Below are 22,250 nucleotides of genomic sequence, written 5' to 3' on the forward strand. Positions count from 1 at the left end.
TGCATTTTCACAGGGAAAGATTGAAAATACTCCCTTCCTTTGCCACTTGGATATACTGTTCAAATACTCAAAAATACAAGCTAAAGCCTATCTTTTATCATAACCAGCTTTAAGTAGCAGTTATGAAAACATAATACATATATTACTAAATACAAAAGAATATAGGAGCAGGTTAAAAGTGCTTGGTGTTAACTGTAATAATATGTAATTGTGATAAGCAATATTAACTAATTATATGATAGTAAAGAAACACCATATACTGTACAGTGTACACTTAAAAATCTACCTCTGAAAGTGAATGAATAGTTGTATCTTCATATGATCAACTTCTGATAAGTTAAACTGTAGGTGTTTTTCTGCAGTATTGTTAACATTTATCTGAAGCAACAACTTTGGAGCTATCCTTTGTTAGATTATCAGTTAACATAAATTAATGACTGAAGCTCCAATTTTGAAAAATGAGTTACAGGACCAGTGATTTGTGTGTAAAATAGTAATGTTTTATGAAATCTTTTAACATTAAGCAGTTACTGGGTTTAGTAACCTTCAAAAGTGGAAAAGTTTAAGATCAGGATATATTGGTTTTTATCTATGAATATTTATAAATGAGCTTTTGACCAAAGTAAAAAATCAAGATTTTTAATAAGAACACTAACAAAGTTATGAACTAATGAAGTCTAATGTAATATCCACAAAAGTCAAATAAACAATTTATTAAGGGGAACACAAGTATTTTTAAATATTAAATTTTATTTTAGAAGCAAGATGAAGGTAATGTGATAATGAACTTTAAGAACTTTGTTGCTTAGAGCAATACAACCTTCCCTACAACTGTCATATATGTTCATTTCATTCTCACAAAACTAAACCAATTTGTTGAAAATTAAAGTTAAAGAAGTACTTTGTGCAAGTTCATAGAAAAATTATTACACAGCAGTAAAATAATACATAAATGATTTAAAGAATTAACAAAACACATAAATCAACTAGTTTTAACAGTTTAATTCAAGAGAATGATAGGCTTGGCATGTTGAAACTGTTTAGGTATTTTGTATGTTTTATTAAATCTTTAATCATTTGTGTATTAGTATACTCGTGTATTATTACAGTTTTTTAATTGTACTTATATTTCTTTTGATCAACAATACAGATACATGTAAGTGTGGATGTGAACATAAATAATATAGACAAGTTTTTTCTGGTATTGGGCTTGCAAATTCAGTCTCTACATACTTAAAACACTAACAGATAACATATATATATACAGTGATACATAAACAAAACCTTTTCCCAAACAAGAATAAATATTTGCTTCTCAACATATTAAAATACAAAGTGCAATTAGGAGTAGATTATCTGTGACAAACCCTTAAAAAGAAACTACAGAAAAAGTCATATATCTTAAGTACTTATGAAAAACATTTATATACATGCATGATTATATATTATAATTAATAAATAAGATATAAAGCTTCAAAGTTTTGTGAAGGTTTTAAGAAACAAATTTTATTAAAATATTTCTTTTTCTATAAACTGACATTTTTTATAAATTTATATAATCTTGTTACCTTAGGTTCAGCAAAATTGTTGATTCAATTGCTTTTTATCAAACAAGATTCTAGCTCAAAGACAGAGATCACAATATGCATATGAATTTTGAATAGTTGCAAAAATTCCAAGATTGCATGATATTACACATTTTATACAACCTGAATTTCAGTCTATATCTTCACATCAAAGTATCGAATGTTGAAGTGCACCTAAAATTAGAATTTGATTATCTCAACATGGTTTACTCTTTTGTAAATTATAATAACATAAGTTAAATAATTTTACAATAAAAATAATAAAGTAATAAAATGATGAGTTTTTCTAAAACCTACAAAAAATTCAGTATTTGTTAGATATAACTGCATTAAAACAGAAGCATGTTTGAAAAATTATTATAGTTAGTGAATAACATTATGCAAGATAATTCACTGATGTTATGTACACTGACAAATGAAGATATTTATGTAGAAATATCTTCACAAGTAATTCCTGAGATTTTGAATATTGTATGTAAATTTTAAAAAGATAAAAGTTCATGTAGTCCAATTTCAATGAATTTATGAATCTGTTTAATATTGAAAGAATAAAATATTACTGTCATAAACACATTCATCACTCTCAGATGCTAATACTTCAGGCAGCAATACTTCGAGATGTAAATGTGAAAAGTGCATGCATTTAAATTTTTAAGCAATTTACAAACATTTTAAGCTGTCAACAATTTAAAAATTGGTGGTATAAAAGTCAATTATGCAGTCATAAATATATGTATTTTTTTAGCCTTTCCAACAGTTTCAAGGGTCTTGTAATTAACTTTATAAAGGAAGAATTAAATATTTGCTTTTATCACTGAAAAAAAGAGATCTTAATATTTCAAGCTTTGAAAAATCAAAAAAAAGTTTAAGGTACAGGTATGGGAGTTGCATTTATGCATGAGTTTATATATTTTAAATGTGTATATATTTGTAATTGCTACATGTCAAATTTCAGTTAAAGATTACAATTTTTTAACTCTCTGCAAGCTTTATATATTATAGGAGTAAAATATTGTTATAACAATATGTAGTATATGATATGAAGCAATTAGTGAAGCTTAAAATGTGAGATCCTGGTCTACCTTTTATACAACTTGTACCTTTTGCCATCTTTATCAGTAATTAATATTCCTTTCACTGTATATGAAACTGATACTTGTATAGTTTCATTTTATAACTACAAAATCTTGTCATTTATATAATTCTAAGATTTACTTACTTTTAATTGCTAACTAAAACTTCATATCTTTTCATTTAAAGTTGATATTTACACATTTTTTTCATTGTTAAATAAAATTTCATTTACTTAAATAAGGCTAATATTTTTTAGCTTGCAAACTAAAAATGTTTCACAATGTCTAAATGTGATATTTATACAGCTTTACATGTAGGTGAAGACTCATGCTTTCTCTTACCTCATGCTGAAGATTGTATTTTTTTGTATTTAGTCTTTTCATATACAGATAATACACATGTAGCTTGACTTTCTAATTAAACATTTTTCTCACACCAAGAATTTTCATTTGCAACTAAAGCTTTCATCACCTTATTTATCTGAGGTGCCACACCATCTGAAGTTTATCATTTTTTTAAAAATTCACTGAAGCTTTGTCACCTTGTTTGTTTGCTGCATCACTTATAATACCTGCACTGAGGCTGCTCAGTACAGAACACTTTGGGTAATTGCCGTGTTTCATCATTTTGTCCCATTCTTACATTCATTTACATTTTTAGGGAAGCTTGACTATGATATCATATGAGGCTGATAAATGTATATAGCTTTTCTCATCAGCAGAGATTCCTCTCATCTCATCAAATACCAACATTTCAAATCATTGTACTTGTTTACTGTTTCAAATCTACAGGACTTTACTTACCAGTTACAACCTCTATTTTTCATCCTAAATTTAATAAACACATGACAGCATGTTTTGATCATAGGTTATAGTTGTTAAAAAGCAAACAACATACTGATTAATCTTTAAGTAGTCACAACAATGTATACTGAGTTGTGCATACTCCATAGCAGGTCAAGACATCAGATGGTAAAGTCTGTATTCAGTTACAAAAAAGGTGTTTTGAACAACTGTTGAAAGAATATTTTTAGGTTTGTTGTATGATTGCCACTACTTTTTTTTTTCAATTGATTTTATGAAGATTTATAAAAAAATTCCTTGATAATGATACGTGATTAATGTTTGCTTGACAAAACTGATTCAGAAGACATCTCTGAAGTCATTCTTTCAAGATGACTGACTTGAAGCTGTTTGACTGGTAGGGTCATTTTGAGAACTACCTGCTCCTTGAGACGGCGGCCTGTTGAGAAAGAAAAAAAAAAACATTTAATATAATGAAATGACAGACTGTACTATACTTTTCATGTCTGCAGAGCTCCATGAAAAGTGAACATCAAAATTTTCTGTTGAAATAACTTTGTGAAATTATTCATTTTTCTCCCTTGCATTACTTTTCAGTTGCACTGTCACGTGTGACAGATGTGATAAATATATAAATAGATATTAAAATTTAGCAAGTGCAATCTCAGTCCGACTCAGTATGGGATTGGAATTTTAAATTTTTATAATAAAAACATTTATTTTATCCTGTGTTGAAATGGAAAATAAAGTGCTACAAAGGTGTATGATGAACTTAAATACAAGTGTGCAAACCTTATAAGTTGGTACAAGGTGAATTTAAGATAATTTTTTTATTCACATATATATTAATGAGTATATTAAAAGCTAGTTAAGAGTATTTGATACTCAAGTTTTATATGAAGTATTTTGTAATTCAAGAGAAATTATAGAATTGATTGTGAAGTCAGTCTCCAAAATATATACATGTACCTGTATGTATGAAGCCACTGTTAAAATAAAGAATGTTTAAAGAAAATTTCTTATTGTAGGTGACACAATATGTCAAAGTTATGAAATTTCTACTTTAAAACTGTTTGAAAATACATTACATACCTTAATCAGAGATATGAGGACCTTCAAGGGTACTCCAAAGGATTGGTACTTTGCCTCCTCCCCCTATTTCAGTTAGTTTTTCTCCTGCCTTCTCTTAGGCCCCTGGGAAAATTCCCAGCCTCCCCATTATCTCAATGGGCATGATACTGATTATCTTACATTTATCCCAGTAGCCTTGAGGTTCTTAGAGCCAAACAGACTAACACTGCTAAGAATATCGTTAACAGCAAGGGTGGTACCCAGTTGATGAAACAATCTATTTTAATCATTGTAAGTAACAGTATGAATATATTAATTAATTAACTATACTTCTCACTAGATGTATATTTTTGGTTCTGAGTTATGTAAGTAGCTTACTTTCATCAAAAGTTGACATAACTCTAAATATTTAGTCTGGCCATAAGTTAGTATTTTTACAAAGTAACTCGGAAATATGAATTTGTATGAAGTTATTTAAAAAATGAAAATACTTTTTTTTTCTTTTTTAATGCTTACACATCTAATTAGTAGGATAAATTACTAAAATATGGTTTTGCAAATACTAAACATTTACAGCTAAAATATTTAAGTGAGGCTATGAAATACAAGTTAGATGCTACTGCATGATTTAGAATATTACACTTATGCAATTCAGTGCCAGTCTTGGAAGTTTAAAAACATAAATAGTTGTTTACAGATAAGTACACATAAAAGATATAATTCTGCAGTGTGTAACACCTGACCAAAGCATTAATAAAGCACATGAATAAAAAAGTTAAATGGGTTTACAGGTTCTCACATTAAATGAAAATTTGCTAACAATTCTTGCCTTTCAACTTTGCTAACATGACATACTCAATGAATACCCTATAGAACAGAATGGTCATTTTGTAGTTTGTCTGTTATTAATAATTTATGGTATTTATTATTAATTGTAATAATTATTGTAAAATTTGAATAAGTTGTTTTGTAGAAGTTGTTACATAATGTGCTGTCATCCTAGTACTAGGAATAATTTATGTTAAAGTGTATTAAAAAAATTAAGTAAACAAAACAAAAAATGTGAAAAGTGAACCAATTTTAGAAATTCATTTTTTTCTTTTGTTCACCAGTACAGATTTCTGCACTTAATATGGAATTGTCTTACCCATGCTAATTTCTTTTTGATCTTGGAAACTAAAACCCTTTTATTGTGAAATTTCTAAATTTTACTGAAACAAGCATTTATGGTGTATTGAGTTTAACAAGTTTAAAGTATGGCTAGAGCTAAAAAGCAGTTGTAAAACCTAAATATTTATTTTGAAGGTGCAAACTTTGTAACATTGACAAAACAGTCTTTTAGATATATATCTATTTATCATTGCTACATGGAATATTCTGATGATTATTATGTGCCTTAAAACTGAATTTTAATTTCATTTGTTTATGAAACTCTAGCAGTTGCACTATCTGTGCACTTAGTTACCTTTTTTTAAGTTTTATTTAAAACTATTGCAAAATCATTATAATTTGATGTATTATTGTATGGATTTTAAAACCAAGTTTCTTAATTCTTTTCTTCTGTCTAGAGCCCATTATCCTAAAAACAATATTCACAACATAAACTTTAACTTGTTTGTTTTACTTTGTTATTTTAAATTTATTTCTAATAATAGGTAGATACAATTGTAGGATGTGCATTATATTTCTCAGAATTTGAAATAACTGATCAAATCAGGAAACTGTAGATGTCATAAATATTGGCTTTTGATAAGTAAATTTGCATGTGAAATCACAGATGGTAGCATAATTCATATGTGATTTATAATGAAATAACACTCAACATTCAATATTTAGTGCATATGAATTATGGAAGTTCACTAGCCTATTCATCAGAGTTTGATATTGTACCCAATTGTACTGCTGTGTGCTGTTTAGTAAGTCTTAGTAACTGATTTCAAATGGCAGTGAAGAAATCAATAGCTGTTGCATATGCTAATGAAGTAAATGTTGCACATCCTTACAGGCAGATTTAGGACCTTGCTATAATGACCGCCTTTGGAAGATTTAACTTACTTTATGAATCAAATGAGTCAAATACTACTGAACTTCATTATAATACATGGCAGGTTATATGTATGTGTATATATACACATAGATACAAGTAAATATCTTAGGCTTTAAATGTATAATATTATGAACTTGTGTTGTTATATCAAATTATCTTAGTCTAACACATGAAAGGTTTAATGTTGTTGTGAGTATTTCATTATTGAACATCTTAGCTGATGCATGTGAAATTATACTTTAGTTTCTGTTGTAAATCTGGTATCACAGCATTTTTGTACTAGAAAAAACTGCCATATAATTTTCTTTTTGTTGACAAGTTCAATATATTTACAATGTAATTGCAACTGATGAAACAGTAAGTATTTCAAACTTTTTCTTTCATAAAACAATTTTTCTAAAGAAAACTTGTATTTTGTTTGTCATTGGTCTTTAGCCCTTATTTATTACACTTGTAGATACTATAAACTTTTTCTTCTAACTCTGTCCATTAATTTAAACCATAGAAACAATTTTGCAAGTTCATATAAATTTCATCTAGTTCTTGAGCTTCAAATGAATCCACACTAACGTCATGTTTCTTATTGTCATAATACATATTGTATGAATGGAATTACATAAGCAGTAGCTTGTTCTGTAGTATTGTTTGTCATTTAACACACTTATTTTATGACCTTATAATGTTGTAAGGGTTATAGTTTGGTAAATTAATTGTCCTAAAAATGGCATGCTTCAAAATGTTAACATTAAACTTTATGTACAATAATCTCATCCCTGCTGTCCATTAAAAATATTTCTTTTGCATGTCATCAGTTTTTGAACAAAGAGCTCTTACCCAAGAACCCATGCCAATTTGAAAAAACAGTAATTTTAAAATAATCCATTTTACATAATTTTATAAGAAAATATTAAGACATTGAATTCTAATAAAATATGCTCTGGTACTTGTGTTATTGGATCTAGCAAAGGTACACATGCCAGTTGTAGGATTTGTTTTGGTTCACTTTCTGTGGAATGGGGAATGGAAAGTGTGTGTCATTTGCATATATTAAGGCAATAGCAAGGGAAAAAATTAACTTAGTAACGGACTTTAGAATCCTTCTGAAACATTTTACAAACCCCTAAAAGTTTAATGATGATCGTAGGTCAGGAAGTTGGAAAATTTTTTATCATAGGCAAACAGATGCAATTTAGTTTTTAGTATAGTTAGTTAAAAGGTCTAATATTTCTTTTACTTACAGATCTAAAGTGTTACACTTAAAAATATTTAGCAAGTTCTACAATAGGAATACTGTATTACATGAGTTGTATGTGAATTCGATCTATCTTTCAGTTTTATTATTTTTAAGAAATGTTTGAATCAAAAACTTTATTCAGAACTACAGCATTTATGTTAAGCATTTCAAAACCTGGTTGCTAAATGAACAATGAAGTACTACCAAATAAATCAGTAGTGTGTTATCATTCACAAGGTTGGTGTGTACTTTTTACTAGCACCCTTATTATAAGTACTAGAAATTACAGGCTAAGAAAATTTTCAAGTAACTGTAACAAGAAAAAAACATGCACATTGCTGAATCCAGTATTTCAATGACAAACATAAATTTAAAAATACAAAATATTTGTACATACAATATAGATAGAGCTAGTGTAGTATTGAGTGGACTGTAAGTAATGGTAATGTTTCTAGTACAAAAAACTGAAGATCAGGCTAGCCACTGAAGTCCTTCTAAACAATTACATTAAATATAGGTAAGCAAATACACACAGAAAATGAGCTAATATAGAGATACAATAATACACTGTTAAATTAGCTTCTCCTGTACATAGTTACTGGTACTCACATGTGAAAAGCTGAGCTCTGACAGAATGAAGGACCCTAATATGTTAGTTTTGACGATAAAATGACTTTAGCATGTAGATATCCAGCCTGGAGAGTACAGAAAGGATATTAATAAAATGTAAACAAAGCTGAGAGATCCATGCAGTGATAAAGAGAATCAATAGGTGTTTTAAAATACTGAGAAAAAGTGGACATGGAAATCCAAAGGTTGTTTATCAATATCAAGTGTGTAGATGGTTAGAAAACAGCCTACAGGCTGTCAGTGGAAGTGATCAGATTGGACAGTTTTTTTTTTAATACAAAACAAGTTCTTAACTTATCCAGTAACCAATTGTGTTTAGCATGTGTTTACAGAATACTAAAAATAAAGTTTTGTGTCCTAGTTTTAATAGCAAAAGAAAAAAAAAATTAAATAGGATAGGCAAGATAATCTTTATAGAGGCTATTGGAGCATGAATGATTGATGCTGAAATTTTATTGAGAAAGTCAAGTACAAGAATGTAGGTCCTTGTGTGTTTTTTGTAAATTGGTTTGTGATTTCTGAAAGGCCACCTTCTCACTTTATAGTCCAAAAATAAACGTGCAATACACAAAAATGACTTGATTGTTTGCTTTAACATATTAATGATTTAACTATTAACAGCATTCCAGATTATGTCAAACAATTCTAATGGAATCTCCACAAATTATATCAGGTTGTACGAGTTAATGTCAAGAGGTAATGATAGTCATTAAATAACAAGTTCCTCTTCCACTAGTGAGGGAAAAGCCAATATAACAATTATTGTGAGAAATTCTATCAGTAATCTTCACTTAATCTTAGACCCCTCCCCAATCTCTCACTAAATTACAAAATGTTGTTATCAGTGTGTTTGTGGATTACCTATTAATCCTAAAAATCCTAAAAAATGTAATAGTAATGTGAATGAAGCAGTGATATCTAATATGTTTACATATATAAATATGAATAGTTATTGTTTACAGTTGGTAAAGATGTTAATTGTTGGCAATTATTAGAATACTAGCAAACTCATGAGGTTATGGCCCACATTTTACAGGGCTGCCATAATGCAAATTTAATGCTTAAACTATTATTTTGCACTTTTTTTTTCAATTAAATGATCATTGCTGCTTTAATTTCTTTAATCAAGTTATGAATGGCAATTAGGAGGTCAACTTTTTGACATGCACTGATGTATATCAGTGAAGTTCTCTATGGGGGAATTGCTGTAAAAGGTTTTTTGAAACACCTGGATTTCCTATGGGGTTAGATGAAAAGTTTAATCTTTGAGCAAAACCTATGGCTGAGACAATTCATGTGGCACCATTTAGAAGTTGGTGCAACCAGCAGTTCAGGAAAAGTTACATGATATAAATGCTCACTGAATCTTATTATATTGGTGAGTGGTAAATTGTTATTTAGTATTAATACTTTGTAAATGATCATGAATGTCTTTCAGCAATACTGAAATATAGAAATCTTTGCTTCCTTGCATTTATTTAAGAAAAGAAACATTTCTAAGTCTTTATTTTACCAAGTGTAACTTCTAATTTCATCGAAAACTTTATATAAATTATCAGTAACAAGAATTCATTAACAAAAAATTAACCCATAAATTTACATTAGTAATAATGTTCTCCACTGTGACTACTAACAAAAAAGCAATACAGCATCTTGTAGGATTTAATTTGATAAATGGGTTGTGCAAATATAACGTGTACAACTATACATAGTTATAAAATATCTTGACTGTAACTTAACAAAATACGTCATCAAAAGTTCCCATTTATCAAATATTTCTGTATGAAATAGTTTCAGCCTAGCTTTCTCTTATAAATATAAAATCACAAGCCACTGGAATATTCATTTTCATAGTTATATCAGACATGTTTTACTACTTTTCAGGAATTTCTGTTTAATGAATCAAAAAAGATGTGTTATTCCATACTTCAAGTAATTTATTCATAGTGATTCTTGTTGGTATTTTTAAAGTTTTTTGTTCTTCATGTGCACTATTAAATCTGTAGATTCAGTTTATTAAATGAATTAATCAAAGAATAAAATTAATTACATTATGAACTTTAAACATTTTCCCACCAGCATACAGGTCAGTTTCAAGATAAATTATTTTCTTAAAGTCACCTTTGTATGACTGAGCAATTTAAGATTGACATTTGGGTGTTCTACTGTATTTTTTTTAATTGCAAGACACATGAGAATATGACAAACATATTCCCAAGGAAGTACCATCTTTAAGAAGGATGTTACATATGTCATCTTTTTTTTTCTGCTTCAGATAGCAATAAGCAGCTTATGAATTATGCAATTTGCTAAAGAATCAGTTGTTTAAAAATCAGTAGTATTTGTACATTACAGAAATGTTTAAAGTATCATTTTTGTAGTATTCGTACATTACAGAAATGTTTAAAGTATCATTTTTGATGATCCACTCAATAATAATAATAAATAACTGTAAGGTTTCTTTCCTATAAGTCCTCTGATTAAATTATGCAATACAAGTTCTACTGACACTTAAATTTGTGTTCAAATTCTGATAGGAAATAGTTAGCAGAAGTAGCATGTGTTCTCTACCAAGGCTTTTTCCCATGAAATGATTGTTTAGTAAACTGTAAAACCCTGAGATACAATGGTTTAATTTTTCTATATTTCTTATTTATTGTGTGCTATACAATAGAATGTATACAAAATTAGTGTAGTTCATCTTTAAACACAATCTGATAGATAATATAGAGCTAACAGTGTAACTTACATCAGTTGTATTTGTAATATTGTTAAAAAAATAGTGCAGCTGACAGAAATTTTATTCTTACATTTATTAATGTAATAAAAACAAAGCTTTGTTATTTATAGGGGTGAAAACTCTTGGTATGCTTCAGTGTATACACTAATGCATACAGGGGCTTCTAAGTTATACTTCTACTGTTGATGTAATTTACTGGTAGCATGTTTATGAAATAAAATTTGGTAATGTTTGTGTCCATATTAAAACTTGCAATATGGTTGAATGGTATTTCAATATTTCTAGTGCATTGTGACAAGTGTATGATTGTTATTACTATAATAAGCATATCTTTGAAAAATTAACACCTGTAGTGATAGCTTAATAAATTATTGTACTGTAGTAGTTTTAATTTCTTTATTAGAATCCATTTATATAACTAAACATTTTAATAGTTCCTACAGTAATCTACCCAACTAAAAATGCCCATACCTTAAAGTGTAAAGAAGGGATTTTATCTTTGTTACTAGATAAAATATTTTGAAAACGATCCAAGCAACTAAGTATAATTTATCACCACTGGAAAACTGCTAACTATTGATGAAAGACAAACATGTAAAGTTTTTATCAGTGACTTAGACTAAATTGTCATCTAAGTGGTGTTTTCTTGCTGGAAAGCAAGATGCAAAAAGAATTCCTCTCGTATTTAATCTCACATATATGTAAGTATTGTAAGTTATCATTATGAAAAATAAAAGGCTGCCAATCATTATTCGTACTAAGAACTATTAGCTATTGTGTTTGATAGAAAATTGTTTTGCAAGGTTACCATCATTCTTGCAGCATTTATTAGTAAAGTAAACCCTTTATATGTTGAAAATTCCTCATTTATATTGTACTAGCTCACAAACCAATATTTCACCTCTGATAAGTATTACTTGTAATTTTTTAATAGTACAAATATATAATCAAACTGTTTTTCTATTTCTCAAAAATTAGTGCACTTTTATTAGTTGACCTTTTTTTTTTTCTTAATAAGTAAAATAAAAAATATCTGATGCATTTTTGATATTTTAGAATGTTTTTATAATGTTAGGTATCCAAATTATTACTATAAATGAAAATGTGGCAAAAGGCTTGATATTCATATCTCCAATAGCTGTGTGTACAACTGGTTAAACTGTACATTGGTAGTTAAATTTTCTGTCTGTGGGCCATGTCATAACTACTGTGTATAAAGCTAATGTTTTGGTTAAACAGGTGATATCATTTACTTTTATTGAGTAAACCAATGTCAAACTGTGTCAAGGTATTAATAATACTAATTTTTCTTATACTACACCACTAGAAGTAATTGACTTAAATTACCTTTTGCTCTATTTCCAACTTTGTTTTTAATTAGTTATTTTGAAAAAATTAACTGAGGTTTCTAAATTTTAGTTCTCCTCTGCTATGTCTGAAATTAGTTGAACAATCAAATAAGTTAACTATTTTTGGGGGAAGCAAAAGGATAAATCAGTGTCTGAATTATTCATTAGAATAGTTACACTAAAATACTGAAAAAATATTCATGCCACCATCGTATGTGCCCAAAAATAATCCTTTAGTGTGAAGAACTTTGATTAAAATATTGTTTAAAATAAGAAGTTACAAACCTTTTGTGTCTTTCCTTGTTATAAAACATTAAAACTTAACTATAGTCACATCATTTATTAAAATGCTTCGTGAAGTTTTAGACTTATTTTGTGGCCTAGATGGTAAAATGTTAAAAGTGCAGTAATGAATTAAAATGGCTAATGGCAAAGATATCCAACAGATGAAAAAATGCATTTTATTTTTATAAGTAAGAATGTAATTACAGGGTACTTAGATATACTTATTACTAGGTTGATTTTTAGTTCTAATCTAAGTAGGCAACTTGCTTTGATTAAAATTCAATATCAGTAGATAAATAAAGTTAGACTAAAAAAGTATATTACTGAGTCATTCCATGTTAACTAAACCAGTGGGCCATGTTTCTGAGATTTTGCTTACTATTTGTCACTTACTGGTACTTTGACCTATTAATAAACATTAAGAAAGGTTTATCTGTTTCAAGTAGAAAATAAGTAAAATACATTAGTTTTATATGATCTACAATACATACCTTATAAATATTTGTTGTGTAAAACTTTTCAATGGCTGTATTTGTAACACAACCAGAAAAATCAAAATACACGTCTACAATCTGATATGAGCTTTCAAGTAAATTTTAGAAATTAAATCACCCAGGATACTCACACATCTAAGGTGATCATTTTTTATATATTTTGTAACTGATTCAAATGAATAAATAAATGGAGTAAATGTCTGTACACTGGGGTTAGGAATTATATTCAAAAATACGAGTTAATTAAATCCGAAACACCCAACCAGCTATATAAATTGTTTTATAGAAGTTGAAATTATTTTTAAGTAATTGTTCTATACCCAGGTTATGTTAACTGAAGATAGACAGTAGTTATTTGCATTTAGTCTTTTATTTACAACTATTTTTCAAACATCAGATCCCCTGTCAAGAATGCTGGTGATAGGCTGTATCATTGCAAATGATAGCTTTAAGCGAGATTTATGTTGTGGTGAATTTTCATTTTTTTTTCAACAGTATCTCACTTGTTGAAAACTGACTTGGAAACATAATTGTTTTCAACTGATGCTTTTATGTTCCTAGCACCTTGGGTCCCGGTATGGTTAGGTGGTTAAGGCACTCGACTTACAGTCTGAGGGTCGCAAGTTCAAATCCCCATCACACCAAACATGCTCGCCCTTTCAGCCGTGGGGGCATTATAATGTGATGGTCAATCCCACTATTTGTTGGTAAAAGAGTAGCCCAACAGTAGGCATTGGGTGGTGATGACTAGCTGTCTTTCCTTTAGTCTTACACTAGTAATTAGGGACAGCTAGCACAGATAGCCCTCGTGTAGTTTTGTGCAAAATTCAAAACAAACGATCCAGCACTTTGGCATTTGCACTGCATGAAAAGAAGTCAGTGTATTAAATTTAGGGTTCTGTGATTTTGTTTTGTACCAGTAAGTACCAAAAAACTGAAGATTAGCATCATATCAACTGGTGTTCAACTAATGTTGCCTTAAAGAACAAATCTACTTGGCCTATTGTTTCTAGCAGTGTATAGTCTACTAATATGTTGCTATTTTGTGTGACAAAGCTTGGTTTTTAGACATTATTCTAGAAATATAAAGTCAAACTTATGAGGCCAAAGAGATCAAGTATTTCTTTATGTATAAAAGATATATGAAGCTTTATACATAATTGAACATGTTTCAGTTCATGGTGCACAGTCTACATTGAAGAGTGGAGACTTTTAAGAATGTATTGTGATAGAATCATAAAATCACATCCAGTAATTTAACTTTCCTGGAATTTTTTGGTTGTCTTATGGATGCAAATACGAGAAATTATGTAAATAAATGCATTTTTCATGCAAACTTTATAAAAGTTAATTTTGTTGAAATTTGAAATTTACACAAAATATTTATTTATTTGAAATGTTGGTGCACACTCCCTCTACTTTCAACAATTATATTTTTCTTAATAATGAATTTTGTACAGTTTTTATTGATACAACATTGTGCAAATAAACAAAATATCAGATATTCATGGAATTGATAAGTAATAATTTCTAGTATTTTCTGTTCATAAGTGACAGGTTTAACAGAGAAAAATATACTTATACAAGAGCTTAGCACTGTACATGTATAAAACTTTCACAGTAAAAGTATTATTTTGACTTTTAGACAGTATACCAAACATCAGCAAATAAATATGAAACGTGTGTGTGTATACATTCATATATTTTATAAGACGAATATGAACTACAAAGAAAGGTGAGGTGGAGTATATAGTTCAAGATCTTTTATACTTTATTGAATACTTCAGTAATCTTTTCAGAAAAAGGTGGAAGTTGATAATCTATTGTAGAATTTTTAGGGTGGCTTTATTGTTATTCTACTTTATGAACTATTAGGGATTTTAAGGGTAGATGTCGGGAGTAACTTCTGGTAGAAATATTTTTATGATGGTTGTATTATTTTTCATACTTTCAACACTAGAAGAACTCTCAAGGGTAACTGCCTTCCCATGACTGATTGCAGACAGTGAAAGGTGGTAGGCATTGAGACGTGGGTATAAACACTTAACACCACACCTGCTAACTCATTTTTTTGTGTCTTTGGATTTTGTCTAATAGATGGAATATCCCAACACTTTTGGGTCCTATCACCACAGACAATTTCCATTATAACTTTAAGGTTATGAATAAAAAAATGGCAAAACAATTTAAAATACAAATTTTAAGGCTTACTTTATATTAAATTCATTACTGCTTTATAGTGCTGATTTTAATCTTTACATGCATATATATAAAAACCTATACAAATTTTCTAACAAAGATGACAAAAGTTTTGCAGTTGACCCAAAATTAATCAATAACTTTAAACATTTCTCACTGAAAGAAAGAAAAAGTGATCATTCAGTAATATTTAAGGCTGTTAAAAATAAATGAAGGAAATATAGTAACAAAAAAAGATATACTGAAGTAAAGTAATTGTAAATAAAGAATATTGGAATTTCTTATTACATTAATATCATAGATTTTTATCTGATGAGACTGGATTAGTTAACCATCTATTTAAAGATACTGATAATGATGTCTTAACTGGTGATTATCTAAAGTTTCATTAAGAAAAAATATAAATTTTGCCTAAATGACTTCCTGTTCAATCTCAGTCCATGAAATCACCATCATGTACACCAAGTCGTAGTTGACATCATTATCAGCTCAATGTCAAATATGAACAAAAACATGGGTTTTAGGAATTTTAAAGCAATTGGAGATACTACTGAAAACTTAATGCCAAGCAATGCTCTCTGTAAAGTCATTAAGAAACTAAAAGAATACTGCTGAAAATTTATTCTGACAAAATGATGTTCATGATGAATAGTCAGGGTTGAATTTAACGTGATAGATATAAAAAAATCACACGACTGTTTTTACATGACTTGTAAAACAAGCTACTTCTATTTGGAGAAGAAAATGTGACACAATTTTAATTTATGCTTTACATATAATTCTGCATTGCAATTATATTTCATATAATTCTATTAAAGTAGCTCCTTCCACTAATAATTATCATACAAGTCTCACAAGATGTCCGTTGTTCATAACTTAGGACATTTGGCATAAAAGTGTAAAGCATTCCCATGTCACCATAAGCCATAAAATTAATTTATAAGCTTTCAGTATAATCATCTGAAAAAGATATACCTCAGTAAAAGAATTTTTAAGGTAGCACTACAATAGTGAAGAAGTTATTATTTTTTACATTAACATAAAAATGTGGATACAAAGTCAAACCTTAAAAAACAAGATTAAACATATCACACTTCATATATTTAGAACCTGTCTCTGTCTTAAAAACAGCATTGTTATAGTTATGCTACAAATATTGCAAGATATAAACAGCACTCAAGTGTTAATGTTTTTTTCAAGTAGAATTTTGACAATTGTACTGTATGGAATGTTGAAAAGAGTTATTTAATGTTTTAGTTTACACCATTGGTTAGAAATGTCTTGCAATTTCAGTAATACATTGACATACAGTGATTTTTAGATAAGGTGATGCATTATTACCTGTAATTTGTGTTTTTTAACTTCTCATTAAGAGACAGAGAAGGAATGTTTGTTATGTTTCTTACAGTTTTTTTTATTATTCTGGTGAATTCTTTAAAACACACAGGATCAATATACATTAATGATTTTACCAATTGAGAATGCTCGTATACATATAAATAAGTGCACACACACACACACACATAGTCTGTATTACTAAAAGTATTGGGACAGCATGTCTTCAGATGTTAACAAGCATGCCCCCACTGAATTTGCATCCATATCCCATGGTGTACTGCTTTATAGAGTTTATAAAGATCCATAACTGTAAAGCTACCAAAACAATACAAGAACTGACAGACAGTTAATAAGGAGTAGTTCCTGGAAGAAGCATTGGTTGTACAAATGTTGAAGACATTTCAGGCCTTCAACTTTATACCCAAATTCATTTTGGGTAATGTACTAAGAGATTATATTAATTTGCTTATGTGAAATACCTGAGAAGTAAGAAAAATTATTGAATGAAACATAACGTATGTATTAAATGTATTGCTAAAAAATGAAGGATGGCATTTCATCTTGTTAGGTTTCGTAGAGAGGCTGTAGCTCATAACTTGCTTATCAGGGCTATGAATAGAAAGTGACATCTTTCATGATGGTTCGTGAGTTTGAACTGGAGGGGAAAAAATCAAATCATCATTTGGGGTAATGGTTTATTGCTCATATAACATCATATAAAGACATCAAAGAGAATTGTGGTCTGTCTAGGCCATCCTATCCACTATATTAAACACAAAAAAAACTAAAGTCAGCTTTTATCATTCACATATTTATCAAGATTTTCTTTAATCTTCATTTAACTGCATCTATCATATCTTAAGCCAGAAGCTATTCCAAAGACCAATCACCTCATTAGCAAAATAAAGCTATCTCGGCTGAAGATGACTCCTGCCCTATCAAAAGCAAAATTTATATTTGTGTCCCCTTAAGCACCTCAATCAGATTCCCTTTAGCTCATCTTTTTTCAAGAAAAATCAAGTTCTGAGATCTTAACCACTCATACAACATTTCCATCCCAGACATCCTACTGGTAGCTCTTCTCTAAGCCACTTCCAACATTTCAATGCTCTTTCTAAAATAAGGAGCCCAAGGAGGAGTCTTGGTTTGAAAGATATTTTCAGAATGCTTGGATAAGACTGTTATTTCAACTATGAGAAGTATTTAATAGTGTAGCCCTGTTTCATTTTATTTGGACTTGGTTCACTGTACCACTGTAATTTGTAGTTCAGAGTCCTGAATACTTCAAAATATTGACATAATTTGGATAGTGTTGTACTACCACCACTGACAAAACTGTGTGAAATGATGGTTTTCTTTCAGCAACTGCATGTTGCTGTGCCATGCATTAGTAGTTTGAAGCAAATAACATCTAGTCAATGTAGTTATTCCAAGCCAAAAAAGGTGTTATATACACATATAAAATCTGTGACATTGTGTAAGTTAGAAGGAATGGGCAGTCTCATAAGACCAGTTTGCTTATGATGGAAATGTCCAAGAAACCACATGATAAATGCAACATAGGTATAATAGCCCACAGTCTTTAATACTAGCTGTGCACCAACAGTACAATGCTGAAATCTCAAATAAAATAGTAAGAATATTCTATCCCTAAGAATACTCTGCTGGATGCGTGCCCTGACTGGATTTTTACATGTAACAGAACATTTTCCTTGCTTACATAAATATCCTATTGTCCATCTGCAGAAACATTTTCAGCAACATAAAAATACTGTTAACAAGATTGTTCTGTGTACTTATTGCAAGAAGAATAGAAGGCTTCTGTTACAGAGTATAGAGAGCAATGTGACAGATTCTCATTGGCTGACATACTGAACCTATGGTGTGAATCGACTGAACAACAAAAACAAATAAAATGTTTGATTGTATGCTTTACTATAAAGATGATAATGTGTGTTCACTAACTTAATTTCTTACTTTTATTGAATATTTTGCACCCTGTCTGGTGTTCCTGTTAATTTGCCTTTTGGCTGCATCAATTATCAACAACAAACAAAGTTTGACTAGACTATAAACAGCCTTAACATGTTATTTAACAGTGATATTTTGTCCCAAAAAAAAAGCTAAATGCATTCTATAAGCAAAATAATTTTTCGATATAATATGCAACTTATAATGCACCAATTTTGAAAATTGTTTCAAATAGTGGAAAATGAAATAGTAATAAAAAAGGACAATAACAGTGCTGTAAAGCACATACAAAATTAAATCATAACAGGAATAAAAATGTTTTTCACTCAACAAAAGTACAGTATTTGAAGATATTGTTAGTTACAAAATAATGGCACAGATAATTATTTATTCCCATTTACTCTAGGCACTTTAATAATATTTTGCTGCTTTGTCTTTTCCATGTACAAATGTCTAATGAAATAACATTTCATTAAAATGTTTGCTAAAATTAATTAAACAGGTTTCAGTAACAACATTCATACTTCATATTATAGGTCAGTTTAATAACTTTTAAGCATGGAAAGCATAAATATAATTTATCAATATATGGGCCATCATGTGGAAAGTAGTGTGAAAGAAAGATAGTACCATTGTTACAAGTGTGAAGTTACAAATCAGAAAAATGTCTTTGCAAATGCAATTAAATCAAACATGGTGAGGAAGCATAACTGTGCAAATAAAAATGTACAAAGCAATCTGCATGTTTGTCCAATTTTGTTGAGACAATAATTCAACTGTTGTAGGACAGAGTTTAAAGAAATAGTCATATATGCCTTTCATTCCAATTACTTAATCTATATACTTTCAGTATGAAAAGTTTAAGTGTTTTCAAATATTAAGTTTTTTTTTTTTATGTTGTTCAAATTCCACAGTTTTATGTTGTAAAAGCTTAAAATTGTCACTGATTAAAGTATGAGAAACTTGCTTGATACAGTAATATCCAACTTAAAAAATACTAATTTCGTATGTGGTAATGAATTAAATTGTTGAGTACCTCTATTTATATTCTCAATATTGTACTTTTAAATTATCTGTACTTAGATAACTTTTCTAATGAAAGTTTACAGATACTAATATAAACTAATTCATGTTTACCTATTTTAGAACTTGATTTACCATAAAGGTGAGCCTTTAATGGCTAAGAATTACCTATGTTAATTTTAGGCAGTTATTTGCCTAATTATTTGATGAACCTAGTACAATCCCTTGCAGGACATTTCATAAAAATAAATATTTAAAATATATATGTGTGTGCATCTGTGTAATAGTAGATTCACGCCAGGTGATGAGCTATTATTACAGGCTTAATCACATGTTAGTATAAAAATGAGACACAAACAATGTTAGCTACTTTTTCTAGTACAATACTGCTTTGAATAGAAACTGGTATAACTTCATATTTGTTAACAGGATAAGTAAATGACAAATAGTATGAACTCTGTGTGCAATATGATTAACAATAATTTAGTTTTATGCTAATACAAGTGGGTAAGCTTCCAATTAATACATTGCATTCTCCAGAATTAGAATCTTTCATATATAAGCTAAACTGTGCCCTTGTTTTATTATTTTGAAGCACAGTATAATAATGTAGGTAATTCTTTAATATCTCCTATACTTTTATTAATACTCAAGTGAGATTTATGGAAGAGCATGAACACTGTCATAAGCAGTGATGAATTTGATGGTTTTTAAAACAGGCCTGAAAAATGTTTAATTGTTTAAAAAAAATGAAATTTTTGATGGTGAAATTACATGTAATTGAAACAAATGCATCTTAATACTGTTTCTTTAAGTTATCTGGTTGGAGACATTCTAAGATATTTGACTGGGGACTAATGTATTTTGAAAATTGATTACTTTTTATGTGCATAATTCGATTCCCTTCCTGTGTTTGAGGCCCGGCATGTCCAAGTGATTAAAGCACTCGACTCGTAATCTGAGGTCTGCGGGTTTGAATACCTATCAAACCTAACAGCCGTGAGGACATTATAATGTGATGATCAATCTCACTATTCGTTGGTAAAAAAGTAGCCCAAGAGTTGGCCGTGGGTGGTGATGACTAGCTGCCTTCCCTCTAGTCTTACACTTCTAAAAGTAGGGATGGCTAACGCAGATAGCCCTCAAGTAGCTTTGCGCAAAATTCAAAACAAATTAATCAAATTCTTTGTTTGACTGACTGAATGATTTTTAATTTCATCTCGCATTCTATGAGTATGGTGCTGTTCTTCACTCAAATTATTCCACTGTGCAGTGGTCCATGTATTAATCAGTTAAGTTTATGCTCTTCAAAGTAAAACTATAGACATACATATACATCACTAATAAATATGAAATATACATTTAGTACCAAACAACATATTTCAAAGAAATGAATTGTAATGTTTCAATTACAGTTAATTAAAACATATTGCCTTGCATTTCACATTGTAATTTACCTAACAAAAATAAAACTCACTGTATTTTTACAAATATGATTAGATAATTTGTTAAATGTAACTACTATTTCAAACTGAATACATAAATATGCAATTTGTTTTTTACTTCAAATATTTCTAAGTGAAATAACTACAAAATTGAAAATATTTCATATTGAGTATAAGATATTTCATGTATAATGTTTTAGATAGATTGCAAAGTTGTTCAATAAAACATAATTTTCTTGAAATTAAGTTTCAGTAAAAATAATAAGTAGCACATCTGCACAACAGTTTCTAGATTTATTTGTTAAATTGTGCAGTGTCTGATGTGAGAACCTGCTGAGGTGATGCCTGACATTATAATTAACAGGATAAGTTAAATTACTCATTTCTGGATTCAGTGTAATGCTGAAAATATTTAATCTGAATACCAACTTTGTAAAATAACAGTTTTGTTTGTCTGTATTAAAAGGACAACATAGTTCATCCTGAATTATGTAACAATATTTGTAAGCTAAAAATCACTGCATGAACATTTGATGTCCAGTACAAATATCTTATACAGTAGCATATTCAACTTTATTGTTTTCCTTTTAATGTGCTGTTAGTATTTAAGCTTTTTTTAGGGTGCTAAAACTTACAAGTGCAAGACAACAAGTAACAAAGTATTATTTTTTTAAATAATTCAAATAACTTATGAATGAATAAACCTTAAATGTGAAACTAACAAAAAACAAAGATTCAGTTTTATTATAATCAGTTTTAGCTAACCAGCTTTGTTTTTCCTTTCTCAGGCATGTTATAATTCTACATTGTATGACATTAGCATTCAAACAAATAAAAATTAAGCCTTCATGTTATTGTTTTATACTTGTTAGGCCTGCTTATAAACTTTTAACTTCATGCTGTATAAACCTGCCCATTTTTGAAACTTATGAATGCAATTCTGTTCAATACTATAACTGCA

General features: G+C 29.1%; 1 protein-coding gene across 5 annotated transcripts in view; it reads right to left on the bottom strand.

Annotated features, from left to right (window-relative positions):
* Positions 1-623: 623 nt before the first annotated feature.
* The window catches only part of CycC (cyclin C), a 103,215-nt gene continuing 81,588 nt past the window's right edge, over positions 624-22,250 (bottom strand). For 3 of the 5 annotated variants that reach the window (XM_076483665.1, XM_076483668.1, XM_076483669.1), the window contains exon 11: positions 624-3,902. In XM_076483665.1, the coding sequence (XP_076339780.1) occupies positions 3,830-3,902 (73 nt within the window). In that variant the 3' untranslated portion in view covers positions 624-3,829. Of the gene's footprint in view, positions 3,903-7,086; positions 17,506-22,250 lie in introns of those variants that run through there. The other 2 variants (XM_076483666.1, XM_076483670.1) reach the window with 1 other exon arrangement.

This window comes from Tachypleus tridentatus, chromosome 13, assembly GCF_004210375.1.
Source record: "Tachypleus tridentatus isolate NWPU-2018 chromosome 13, ASM421037v1, whole genome shotgun sequence".
Lineage (NCBI taxonomy): Eukaryota > Metazoa > Arthropoda > Merostomata > Xiphosura > Limulidae > Tachypleus > Tachypleus tridentatus.